Source organism: Harpia harpyja, chromosome 2 (genome assembly GCF_026419915.1).
Source record: "Harpia harpyja isolate bHarHar1 chromosome 2, bHarHar1 primary haplotype, whole genome shotgun sequence".
In the NCBI taxonomy this organism is placed as follows: Eukaryota; Metazoa; Chordata; class Aves; order Accipitriformes; family Accipitridae; genus Harpia; species Harpia harpyja.
This window is the reverse complement of record NC_068941.1, coordinates 24,834,384-24,846,409: the sequence shown is the minus strand read 5'-3', so window position 1 is coordinate 24,846,409 and position 12,026 is coordinate 24,834,384. Positions and strand designations below refer to the sequence as shown.

At 40.5% G+C, this 12,026-nt stretch overlaps 1 protein-coding gene across 5 annotated transcripts in view; it reads left to right on the top strand.

Moving 5' to 3' along the window:
* Positions 1 to 12,026, top strand: part of PTPN13 (protein tyrosine phosphatase non-receptor type 13) — a 128,732-nt gene that overhangs the window by 99,931 nt on the left and 16,775 nt on the right. For 4 of the 5 annotated variants that reach the window (XM_052773046.1, XM_052773056.1, XM_052773038.1 and 1 more), the window contains 11 exons: positions 201 to 332; positions 712 to 1,178; positions 2,170 to 2,313; positions 4,247 to 4,340; positions 5,131 to 5,216; positions 6,067 to 6,229; positions 7,155 to 7,369; positions 7,460 to 7,558; positions 9,065 to 9,426; positions 9,623 to 9,797; positions 11,115 to 11,273. In XM_052773046.1, coding sequence (XP_052629006.1) covers positions 201 to 332; positions 712 to 1,178; positions 2,170 to 2,313; positions 4,247 to 4,340; positions 5,131 to 5,216; positions 6,067 to 6,229; positions 7,155 to 7,369; positions 7,460 to 7,558; positions 9,065 to 9,426; positions 9,623 to 9,797; positions 11,115 to 11,273 — 2,096 coding nt within the window. The remainder of the gene's footprint in view (positions 1 to 200; positions 333 to 711; positions 1,179 to 2,169; positions 2,314 to 4,246; positions 4,341 to 5,130; positions 5,217 to 6,066; positions 6,230 to 7,154; positions 7,370 to 7,459; positions 7,559 to 9,064; positions 9,427 to 9,622; positions 9,798 to 11,114; positions 11,274 to 12,026) is intronic. The other variant, XM_052773065.1, reaches the window with a different exon arrangement.

Sequence of the window (12,026 nt, the reverse complement as noted above, 5' to 3'; positions counted from 1 at the left end):
TATTCATAACCAGTTCTTCTGGTTTGTTCTGGGTTTTGTGGGTTTTTTAGTGATTAGGGTTCCCTATTCCAGCATCACTTGAATTTTAGTAATTTTTAATCCATGCACTGTGTAGAGATTTTCAGACCTGTACTGCACATTCTCACTGATGGATAAAAATATAGATGTTAGATTGTATCTGAACAAACCCTTTTGTGCAGGACACCGACTAATATCCATAAATAGCACAAGTTTAGAAGGCGTCAGCCACCATGCAGCATTAGAAATTTTGGAGAATGCACCTGAAGATGTGACACTTGTTATCTCTCAGCCCAAGGACAAGCTACCCAAAGGTATGGAGAGAAATATTCCTTATTATTAAAGAGGAGTTCTTTGAGTTTGAGCACTCTGCCTTCTCTAACACCTTTTGTAAAGTACTTCCTGTGTTTCTTTAAAATTACTAATCTAATCAACTGAGATAGCTGTAAAACATCACCCTAACTGCAGTCACCTCTGTAAGCAACCCCAGCTGGTATATGCTTGAAACTGTGTTCTGAGATTGAACAAAGAACTGTGTTACAGTGAGGACACACCAGCTGCATCATAAACAGAAAGTGTTCTGTGTAATATGAATGGTTAAAATCTTATATGGTTGTAAGCTGAGAAATCTGTGTCATACCACAGATAAGATGTTACCATCTACTGATGACTGTCTTGTCTCCTGGTTTTCAGCATCGTCTAATGCTGCACACATCAGTAATGGAACCAGGGGTTATTTAAGGAGGCCATCGTCGGTGCAGGACAATGAGGCAGAGTCCTCTTCAGAAGAACACAACTGGTCCCATGGTCACCAGAGGCCTGTTTTGGGGAGTTTGTCTGGTTTGTTGGGAGGCAAGCGGGATGGAAGCATGAGCTCCCAGGATTCCAGAACTGAGAGCGCCAGCCTGTCTCAGAGCCAGCCAGCCAGTTTCTTTGGCAAACATGCAAGTGGTAGGGCTCAGCAGGATCCTCAGCATTACAGTGATTTCCAGTTTGGGCTTTCAAAAACGAACGAGAAGAGAAGATCCTCGTCTGACAGTACTCGAGCGAAAAATAAAAGGCCTGGGGTAGTGGAATCTGTGGAATATTCTGACCGAGGGGATTCTGACATGGATGAAGCGACTTATTCCAGCAGTCAGGAGCAACAGCCAGCTAAAAAGGCATAGTGTATTTCATATGAATATTTCCCATCAGTATAATAGTGGTAGTGGAATAGCTGACTGTGGGTGTGAATCAGGTGGAAGGACGTGGGGGAAGGACAGGCTAGCCCACAGCTTATCCTGCTAATGGCAAATGCGAATAGCTAATTTCTAATAGTTTGGCGATTTTGTTCAAAATCGAGAAAGTCACTCCGGTAACTTGAAACAACTTCCCGGCTTTCCAATGTCACTAGATGGGCATGTCTTGCTGGAGGCAGATTGTGCTGTGGGATGAATGTATAGTGCACTTATTGATTCTGTAGAAAACCTTCTTTCAGTTCTGTGTTTGTCCAATATGATTATAGTCTAGTGACCACCCCTAGAGGTAAGTTTATTCACCTGGCACAGAAATTAAGTTTTTCCTAGATTAAAGTGGTTGTGATGCATCTGGAATGGGTAGCAGCATAACTCATTGTCCTTTGGGATTGATCTAATCCATGGAAAATTGCTCTTGTGTAGTGAAGTTCAGCAGTGAGCTGTGCTCTGAACAGAGACAGCTTGCTGCTTCACCTTTCCAAAAGTACACAATGGCAAGTACTACAAATTAATTCCTAACTTCCAGTGATTCCTCTTTTCAGCTGATGGAGGTTATTCAATCAAGTTGTGGCAGCTCCTGCAAATCAATCCGACAGACCCCTAGGCTGCTGTAATACTGAAGTACTATAGTTTCTGTATTCTGTGACCAACTCACTTTGACTACAGTAAAGACTTGGCTGCTGAAGGCCAAGCATATTTCTGTGCTAAACCTGTTCAATGCCAGCAATGAAAGAGTTAAATCAATGAGCCTTATGAGTCTTACTAATTGGTACTTTGCCATGTGGACTCCTTTTGGCTGCATCTGACTCAAAACTACACCTTTTAGGGTCTTAACTGTAAACTTCTGTTCTAATGGCAAATAATTCTTTTTGTTTTGTTTGTTTCTTTTTTTTTTTTTTTTTTTTTTTAAATAAAGGAATCTTCCTCAGGGAATACAGCAAACAAAATGAATTCTAAAAAGGTTACTCCAACACTTCTTAAACCTGGAGATATCTTTGAGGTTGAACTAGCCAAAAAAGATAACGGCTTGGGAATAAGTGTCACGGTACTGTTTGACAAGGTTTTTAGATGTTTTCTCTTTTTCTCTACTCCCAGCAACCCATTAAATTGCTAAATTACAAGGAAACAAAATATTTTCTGGAGTCGCTGTTAAGTATGTAGTTTTACTGATGTGTGATTATCTTACCAAAGCTGAAAAGTAATACTACTTTATATACCTTTTCTTGTCATCTGCCCTTAAGTAACTCTTGTTTGTTGTTTTATGGTGGATCCCCAAAGTCCTAATAGAATCTTATCACAGATGTGGCTTTGTGAGTACAAAAAGCAAGATGGTCTTTCTCCCTTGCTACCTAATATGTAGCAAATTTACAAGGGAGAGAAATAAGACCTTCCCTGACTGGCATCGCAGGCAGTGGAAGCGGTAGCATTACTTAAGAGTATCTGTGCATGGTCCACACACATATACCATGTTTAGTGTTCTCCCTCTGCTGGATAAAAGGCAGAAAGCAAAAAGCTACCTAAATCCAAGTAAGACCTGGCTGACACTTGCTTTCTTGCAATATGAGACAAAAATGTACTTTTAATGAACTGATTTTTCTTGGGGCTATAAAATTTTGAAGGTAATTTACATTTAGGGCCTGCCATACTGCAGAGTGGCACTTCAGGGAAGAAGATAATGATTTATAACTGAGATGCACACATTTTTCACTGTTCCTGTTCTTGTATTGTGTTCAAAAATACATTATCTCTGGTTGATTGATTGCCGGACTACATGGTAATTTGAAAAAGGGAAAGTTGCTTAAATGATAACAATAGAGAGCAGTTATTAGCTGTAGTTCAAAACTGGTGGCTTTCACTGGCTGTTTATACCTAAAACTAAGTTGGCCTTTTCCCAAATGTGGCCATACAGATAGGCATGTAGGTGGAGTGCCAACTCGCAAGCCTAGCACTGTTTTCATATATATGGCTAGTATTGTAAGAGGAGCAGAATGAAATTCTATTATTTTAGCATCCCAGTCTATTCAAAGTCATATTGCTTTGTCAAGCTTATAACTTGAGACAGCTGGAGGAGCAAAGGTTCAGCACGAGCTGGTTATTGAATAGCATCAAGCCTGCTGTATGCATGCATTGGCTTTGTAGAAAATGTTAGAAGATGCCCACCAATGCAAAGATTTCCCTTAAAGGATGACCAAGTGGTATCTTTATTGACCTTTCCTTTTTCAGCCTCCATTCTGCCCCTTGCATTGCTATCCTGTACAGTGGTGAAAAGGTGTACAATTAGCTCTGTGTTTTAAGTTTTCAAATGTAATACTGTGTGCTTTGGGAGTGAACGTTAATACACTGTTGGTCTCCCTCTTCCCTCCAAGTTTGTGGAGGAGCACTGATAGTGCAGCAGTGAGCCAGAATCATACAATGGTTTGGGTTGGAAGGGACCTTTAAAGATCATCTAGTCCAACCCCCTCTGCAATGAGCAGAAAGGCTAAGACCCTCCAAAACCAATGCCATTTGAGCTTGAGCAGATTTTTTCAGCTTAGGCCTTCAAACTTGTATGAGCTCAAAGAAAGCAGCACTCCTTAGTTTCCTGTTACATCAGAGAGGGTGTATTAGAGTAGGACACTGCATGGGTATGCATCTTCTGCTTTGGCATGCTGTGCTCTCACACATCTCTGAGCTTTGATATGCATGCAAGCATGTAAAGTCTGGCATAATGCAGACATGTTTCTGCTGAAGGACATTTATTTGGTTTTGGGTACATTTGCATTGTGATGCATCGTGTTTTTACAATCTCCCTACCCCAGCTTCATTTGTAATAAATTGCATGACTGCAAAGACATGCTTTGTGCAACATTTTGGTTTTGATAGTTTGGCTGTTCTTTTTACGTGCCAGTAGCCCAAGTGCTTCCTGAGTGCAGTTTTTCTTGTGTGACACTGTTTAATTACAAAGCATTCTAACTGCAAAAAGACTAAAAATCCTATTTTTGCTTTCCATTTAGGGTGGTGTAAATACTAGCATAAGGCATGGTGGTATTTATGTGAAAGCGATTATTCCTAAGGGAGCAGCTGAAGCAGATGGCAGAATAGAAAAAGGTAGTATTTCAGTATTTTCAGTCGGGACTCTTAATGTGAAAAAAGGGCAGATAACTGTCTGTGGTGGACTTGACAATACACTGTGGCCTAGAAGCTAGAAACTCTGTTTGCCTCCTTTCATTGTACCTTTTTCACTGGGAAGAAGAGCTGTTTTTCCAAGCCACTGCATTTGCAGTTGTCATTTTAAATATTGCCTTGACAGCTAATTCTGCAGGTGAAGATTAAAAAAAAAGTGTGGAACAACTGGAGAACCAATAGAAAACTGCTGAGACTGTGGAGGGGAAAAATAGGAGATAGGCTGCAGGATTTTTCTTTTTTCTTCTAATGCAGCCTGTGTTAATGGAGAACACTTCTCTGTTCCAGCCATGGAGAGAGAGGGCTTTGTATTATTTGTGGCCTTCTTGCTTGGCATGCTGGGCAACTCAGTGCAGAAATTCACTGTAATTATTACAGCTTTTCTTGTACATAAGCCAGGCCACATTCTTTACTGAAGTGAGAATTCCCACTGTAGACTAAGATTTGTTTTTAATAAAGAGTCTGAGCATTGTGGCAGGCTATCATTCTGATGGCTAACATGGTTTGACATGGGGTTGTCTCATAGAATCATTGAGGTTGGAAAAGACCTTTAAGATCGAGTCCAACCATATAGTTTAGTTGCAAAGTTCTCTTCTTGACTCAGAGTGTGGAGGGAGAAGTTACTTCAATAACTGTCCTTGTTAGCTGAGACTTGAAGGTTTCTGTGTGTCATATACATTTCATAGATGATGTTCTGCCCGCTTTTTCTTTGTAGGTGACCGTGTGCTCTCTGTCAATGGGATTAGTTTGGAAGGTGCTACCCATAAGCAAGCTGTTGAAACGCTGAGAAACACTGGGCAGGTAAGTGGCTGCTGGCTCTACTCCAATCTGTGGTAAACCAGATCTTCATGAGTGAAAAGAGGTAAAGGACCTTGAAGACTGAAATTCTCCCCAGGGTCCTGGTTGCTTTAGGTGTGCTTTCTTAGACTCCTTGGCTTCCCGGGCCTCGAGTCTTGCTGCCCACCTGGCTCTGAGTGCGGGTGAGAGGTCTGCATGGAATTGGTTTCTCCTTGTCCCTGGGCTTCATAGGAGGGAAGCCCAGGTGCATTGGTTGGAAAGCAGCTGCAGCAGCATGCTACAGACAGGTCCCAAATCTGAACCACTGAGGAGACAAGGGCCTCCATATATGCAGCTGTGTTTGCATGCTGTGTTGGTAGCTTTACTTGAGTCTTGGCCTTCTTGGATAGTGCCTGATTCTGTCAGTGGTGTCTCCTCATTTAATAGTGCTATTTATGGCAGCTGCTTCATATGTGGAAGTACATGCACACCTGAAAATAGCCCGTGAATGTACACATTCAGAGCTGCTAAGGACTACTATTTGTGCTCACTTTATAAAATGCTTTTAACTCTATTCCCTGTATGCATGTGAAAATGACACTGACACTTCTTAACACCCTCACAGCATTATTGGAAGAAAACCCTTTCTTACTGTGTGTTGGCAAGTATCTTGCAAGTCCATTAGTGTATTTTGGAGGTTGTCACTTGCAGCCCTTAAAATAAGGAATAAATTGAGGCTGTATGGGGAGGGAGGTGTCTATAAAGTTTGCTGCTGTAAAACTTAGGACCCTGACAAGTTAGAAAGAAACATGCTTTAGACTGTGCTATTTCCATGACTGTTGCCAGTTAACTGGAGGATGTTTCATCTCTTTAGGTGGTGCATCTGCTGTTGGAAAAAGGTCAGCTTTCTGTGGCCAAGGTTCATGCTCCAGTAACACCACAATGCACGCCTCCAAATCAGGTGGGGCAATGTGACCTACAGGAGAAACCAGCGACAAAAACTACAAATGCCAAAGATTACAGCTTTGTCACTGCAGGTCAGGTCACATAGGACAATTGTCTGAACTTTCAAAGCATCCTTTAGTTTTTATAATATTTTTCTTCAAATCTTCTGTAGAATAGAAAGGCATACAAGAGAAAGAGCTGGTATGAATCTATACCGAGCCTCTGCACATAATGCAGTCTCTTCCTTTTTGTGCTGTTGCATTTGTTTTTTAAGATTTCCTTTCACATCTTGGTAACTTTGTTTAGTTACTATTAAGTGTTTGCTCTCTCACTGTTCCTTATTGTTTCTCAATTTCACCAGCCTTGCAGACCAGGGCTGTAGCAAAGTTGGAGTAAAAGAGGTGATGCTAAGGAGTGCCAAGGGGAGGTTAAGATACTCGTATATAAATGAGAACTTCTGTAGGTCCTGCTGCTCCTGTCTAGGTGAGAGAAGACATCAAGAGCTGGATGAAGAGAGCAGAGGGATTTGTGTAGCTGACTAGAGGTTGGCATATTTCAGCTTCTCTTGCTGGAGACCTGTGAAAGTGGAGGGAAGCCTACCCACACGGGGAAACTGCTGCAGATAGCTTATGGTCTCCCTGCATGGGATTTATCCTGTCTGTGAGGAACTCCAGTTGCTGCTCTCACTAATGTCTGATCAGTGACCAGAAAGGTTGTGTCACACTGTGCTTTAACAGGCTTCTGTATGGACTTCCTGGGGAACAGTATTTTGGAGACACCCTGGCTTTCTGTATAGTGTGGATGTTGTCAGGGCAAGCCAGCAGACTGAGAAGTCATGATCAGCTTTTTGTCCTCTTTAACTTGGAGGGATCTTTTAGATAATGCTTGTGTTCAGTAAAGTGGAAGAACCCTGTGAGAGGGAGAGTGCGCATTGTCATGTCTGAAGTAAGAGTGCCAGTCACTTTTTTTCATGGCCCGCATGCTGTGGAAAATAATAAGTTAATGTTTCTTTTGCAGAGAACACATTTGAAGTAAAGCTGTTGAAGAATAGCTCAGGCCTTGGGTTCAGTTTCTGCCGTGAAGATAACCTTACCCCAGAGCAACTAGGCTCCACTATTGTGAGGGTGAAAAAGCTCTTCCCTGGGCAGCCTGCTGCAGAAAGTGGGCAAATAGAAATTGGGGACGTCATTCTGAAAGTGAATGGGGCATCGCTAAAGGGTTTATCGCAGCAGGTTTGTATCTTAGTAGTGAAACTCATGCTGTGGTAGTCCTGCAAGACTTGCGGGGTCTGCATCTAATAATGAATCCCACTGTGACCATAGGAAGTCATCTCTGCTCTGAGGGGAACATCTCCAGAAGTCTCTCTTCTCCTTTGTCGGCCACCATCCGGTATACTACCAGACATCGATCCTTCTTTGTTGGTAAGGTGTATGGCATATGATTTTTTTTTTATTTTATTTTTTCAAATTGCTGTTTGAAGGTTCATTTATTCAAACTGGTGGGTGGATTAGTTTAAATGCAAGATGCAGATGGAAAGATGGGGAGGGTGCTCACAGAAACTTAGTTCTTATAGTAAATCCCTCAGGAATGTACTAAGCATTTTCTGGAAATGTGAAAAGAATGCAGGGCTTTAATAATATTTTTTTCCCCCCTCCATTTTGTGGCTTAAGACATTGGAAATTGGCTTAATACCCTGTTTCTGTGGCGGGGATTTCTTTGCAGCCCAATGGTTTGAAGTTGATCTCAAATAGAAATTGGTTATTTCTGTAATATATGTGGAGAATATTCTGCAAAACACCAATTTGTCTGGTTTTGGTGCATGTAAAACCAGGGAAAAGATTGCCATATTTACTTACTGGAAATTAGAGGAGTCCCAAAGAATATTTTCAAAATGCTCCAATAAGTAAATCAAAAGAACAGAAGGCTATTTTAGGATACTTGGAAGAAGTGGAAATTAAATGTGTTTCAGCAAAAGAGAACGTAGAGGGGAATTTGCCTGAAAAGTAGGCTTTCCATAATATAGGAAAGTGTAAAACTAATGGAGACAAGTCTTCAATTTAAGTTATTTTCATATAATTTTCAAACAATAAAAACCATTCAAGTCTGATGACAGAAATTTAAATGTACAAATACAAATTTAAGTGAAGTTAAAATTAGAGTAAGAGATAAGCAACTGAACAAACTAATACTACAAATAACTAGTCCTGTAATGAACCTGCTTGTAGTATGGAATAACTTTAATAAAACAGCGCATATATTAAAAGAAGAGAAAAACCAATAAACAAATTACAATTTTGGTTTATAACATCATCACGAATTGGTGTGTTCATGAACACAAGAATTTGGCCATAAAAGTGTAAATGAAGCTTTTAAGCTTTGTGTGTCTGCTAGCTGACATCTTTCTTGGGAATATGGGATTATTGGCAAAAATGTTGTTCATTCTTGTGGGAATTAATAACTTGGCTGAACAGTCTCCATTTGGTGTAAATTATCATAATCTGTTATGTAGCTTTTTGCTTGAAAGCTTCCCTGTTTCCCTCCTGTGTGAGATTAGTTTGACTTCAGTAAACGTCAGCAGTGTGTTGTGCTTGGAAGGGATTTCATGGTAATTGCCTAGATGACTGCTGGGCATAGCTTAAAGGCATCTGTCAGCAAGCTCTCCGAGGCTAAAGCCAAGAGTATATTTGTTTTCCTTAGATGAATTTGCAGTTCCTTAGCAGTATATGTTTCAAAGTTTTGCACACTTTGTCTTGGCCAAATTGCATTCAACTTGGTGAAACTACTATGATACGTTTACACGGTTGAGGCAACATCTAAATGGAGGGAGCCACTGACTAATTGCTTTTGGTAATTTCATGCAGTCTTTGTAACTTACTTTTGTCATCAAAACCGGAGTTTGATGAATTAAATGTCCTTGCTTTCTGTAGACTCCCATCCATTCACCCCAACAAGTATTTCCAGATGTCAGCAGAGAAGTTTCTGGTCCATCAAACAGAGAACAAGGTGACAGCTCAGATGAAAATGAAACCACTGATCTGAGCAAGAAAAGGCTAAAATCTCCCTCTAGAAGAGACAGCTACAGTGACAGCAGCAGGAGTGGTGATGAGGAGGTGATAGACTTGCCAGCACAGGTGGGCCTTGACTGGAGTTCTGCGCTATACCAAACTTCAGATGAAGCTATGACACAGGCACATAGTCAGTATGAGACACACGGTGGTCAGGAAGAGGCTGTTCGCACCATCTTATATTCTGATCAAGAGGCTCCTAGCAAGTCAGAGCTTGAGGACAGGTATGCTGTTTATAATGATTCTCGTAATATTGCAGAACGTGTTCACAAAAATAGTTTTATTGCACCTATTCATAGAAATACTTTTCTTGTTTTGGTTTTTAGATCTGCATAAAGTCAATATTGGTCCATATATTCATTTCTGGGTGACAGCCACATTGTACAAGCTGATCCTTGTTTTTTGCTTGTTTATCTGTAGTAATCTGCCATTGGATTTGCCATTGATCCCAACCTGTAGAACTGTTCCTGATGTTACCACATCCGTTTTAATAAATGACTGTTATGCTACTCCTGCTTCTGAGCTGACTCCGCACCTGGGAGGAATGGATTCATTACTCAGCCAGTTGGAAAAAAATGCTGAAGAATATGAGCCAGTAATTTACTGTTTCTGTTTTTCAGTAGCATAAATGTACCTACTGCTGTGGCCAACTGGAAATTGTTGTAGCCATGGTATTGGGAGTGACTGGATAGAATTTAGGCATATTAATTTACAAATGGGATAGTTGTAGGTTATATGTGCATTAACTTGGGTGTGTGCCTTATAAATGGCACACATACATGTGCCATTTGTAACCAGTGAACTGCAGCTCTGCAGGCATTTTCTGTTTGACCTCTTGAGGAGTTGATATGTTTCTCTCTGTGAATGTCGAGGCATCCATGCAAACATAGTTAGATGTGTATACGTCTATTTCGTGTGTCATTTCAGCCTGGAAAACTTGGCATTAAATATTTATTTACCTCTAAACCATGTACTCAGACAAAGCTTAAATGGCAGATATGTTGCTTCTGCCCTGTTAGTTTTACATGTGGTTGTTCAGAGATCAGGGGATAAATTAGCAGCAAGGGACAGCAGGAGACCCTGTTCTTTGCTGCATTTATGTCTATGAATCCCAAAGACTTTCTGCTCTGCTGAAAAATGCAGCATATTTTTGAGACTCTTCTGAGATAGCTTCTTGCCACGCCAGAAATGCGTTGTGTAACAGAAGGGACTTCTGCTTCCATATCCTTACATAACCTATTCAAAGATTGAAAAAAATTAAAATTGAGCCTTGATGTATCTCAGTTGTGAGGGTCTTTCAGGTTACAAAGCTATTCTAGCACATAGTCTATTTTGAGAAGAAACAAACTGTCTTTTTTCTTAGTCCCTTCTTCAGAAGTTTTTCTCAAACGTTCCTGGTGCTCTATGAATTTCTATGGAAATGAGGCAGATCTGTATCTTTCAAATAAAAATTCATGCAAATTAAAATAGGCAAAACATGCCCATGTGTTCAGTTACAAGATAAGCTATGGTATTCTATCTCATTGTAGGAAAATACGTTCACCTACTTTCTTCAGTTGAATAATCCCTGATGTGTTGTCTTATTTGAAAAATATAGAGCCTTTTTATATATGGCAGCTAGTTGAGGGTAAAATAAGGTGTCAGTTTTGGTATATGCCTTCACAATTTTGTTTAGATCATAGGCCTTTGACTCAAGGTTAGCTCCATGCAAAACAGTAGTCTGAATTCGTTAGAGGTGCTTACTTGAAGCAGCTAAGCTGAGCCTGCTAAGATGCATGTCTTGGTACTGTCCAGGCTTGTGTTCCACTTAAACCAATAGGTAAATCAGTTGTCTGTTTCTGTCTTAAATTCAGTAAAGTGTTCACATTGCTTCTGTTTGTCTGTGTTGTAAAGTGCTATTTTCTTCCCCTAGGAAGTAGAGCTCCGAGTTACTATGACAAAGTCAGAAAAGGGTAGTCTGGGTTTTACGGTGACCAAAGGTAATGATAACGTGGGCTGCTACATTCATGACATTGTTCAGGATCCTGCCAAAAGTGATGGGAGACTACGACCTGGAGACCGACTGATAAAAGTGAGAGAATTAATGTTTTCAGGGATTGTGTGAAAAGGACAACTTTGAGTCAAAATAACCCAAAAACCTCTGTTGTGGGCCAAAGTAAATATGGTTAAGGAACAAAGGCATGTGCCTTCTGAGAGGCCTAATTTGATAGCAGTTAAGACAAAAGAAATACAAGTGTGAAAACATGTGAGAAGATTGCTGAAGGGAGTTACAGTATGTCCCACAGCTAGGCATGTGTGCAGCCACTATTCATGATGGCAAAAAATGGTTTAAAGAGAAAAGCATTCACTGATTAAATTAGATCGTTGCTCAAATATGTGGAGAGGTTGTTGTTCAAATACATCTGTGGTTAACATATTGTTAAGAAATAAATTTTAAGAGATTTGCTATAGAAGAGTTTACCAGGTGCATGTCATGTAGTTCAGATCTTCATCATAGAATCATAAAATAGTTTGGGTTGGAAGAGAGCTTAAAGGTGATCTAGTCCAGCCCCCCCTGTAATGAGCAGGGACATCTTCAGCTAGATCAGGTTGCTCAGAGCCCCATCTAACCTGACCTTGAATGTTTCCGGGGATGGGGCATCTACAACCTCTTCAGGCAACCTGTTCCAGTGTTTCACCACCCTCATCATAAAAAAGTTCTTCCTTATATCTAGTCTAAATCTACCCTATTTTAGTTTAAAACCATTACTCCTTGTCCTATCACAACAGGCCCTACTAAAAAGTTTTTCCCCATCTTTCTTATAAGCCCCCTTTAAGTATTGAA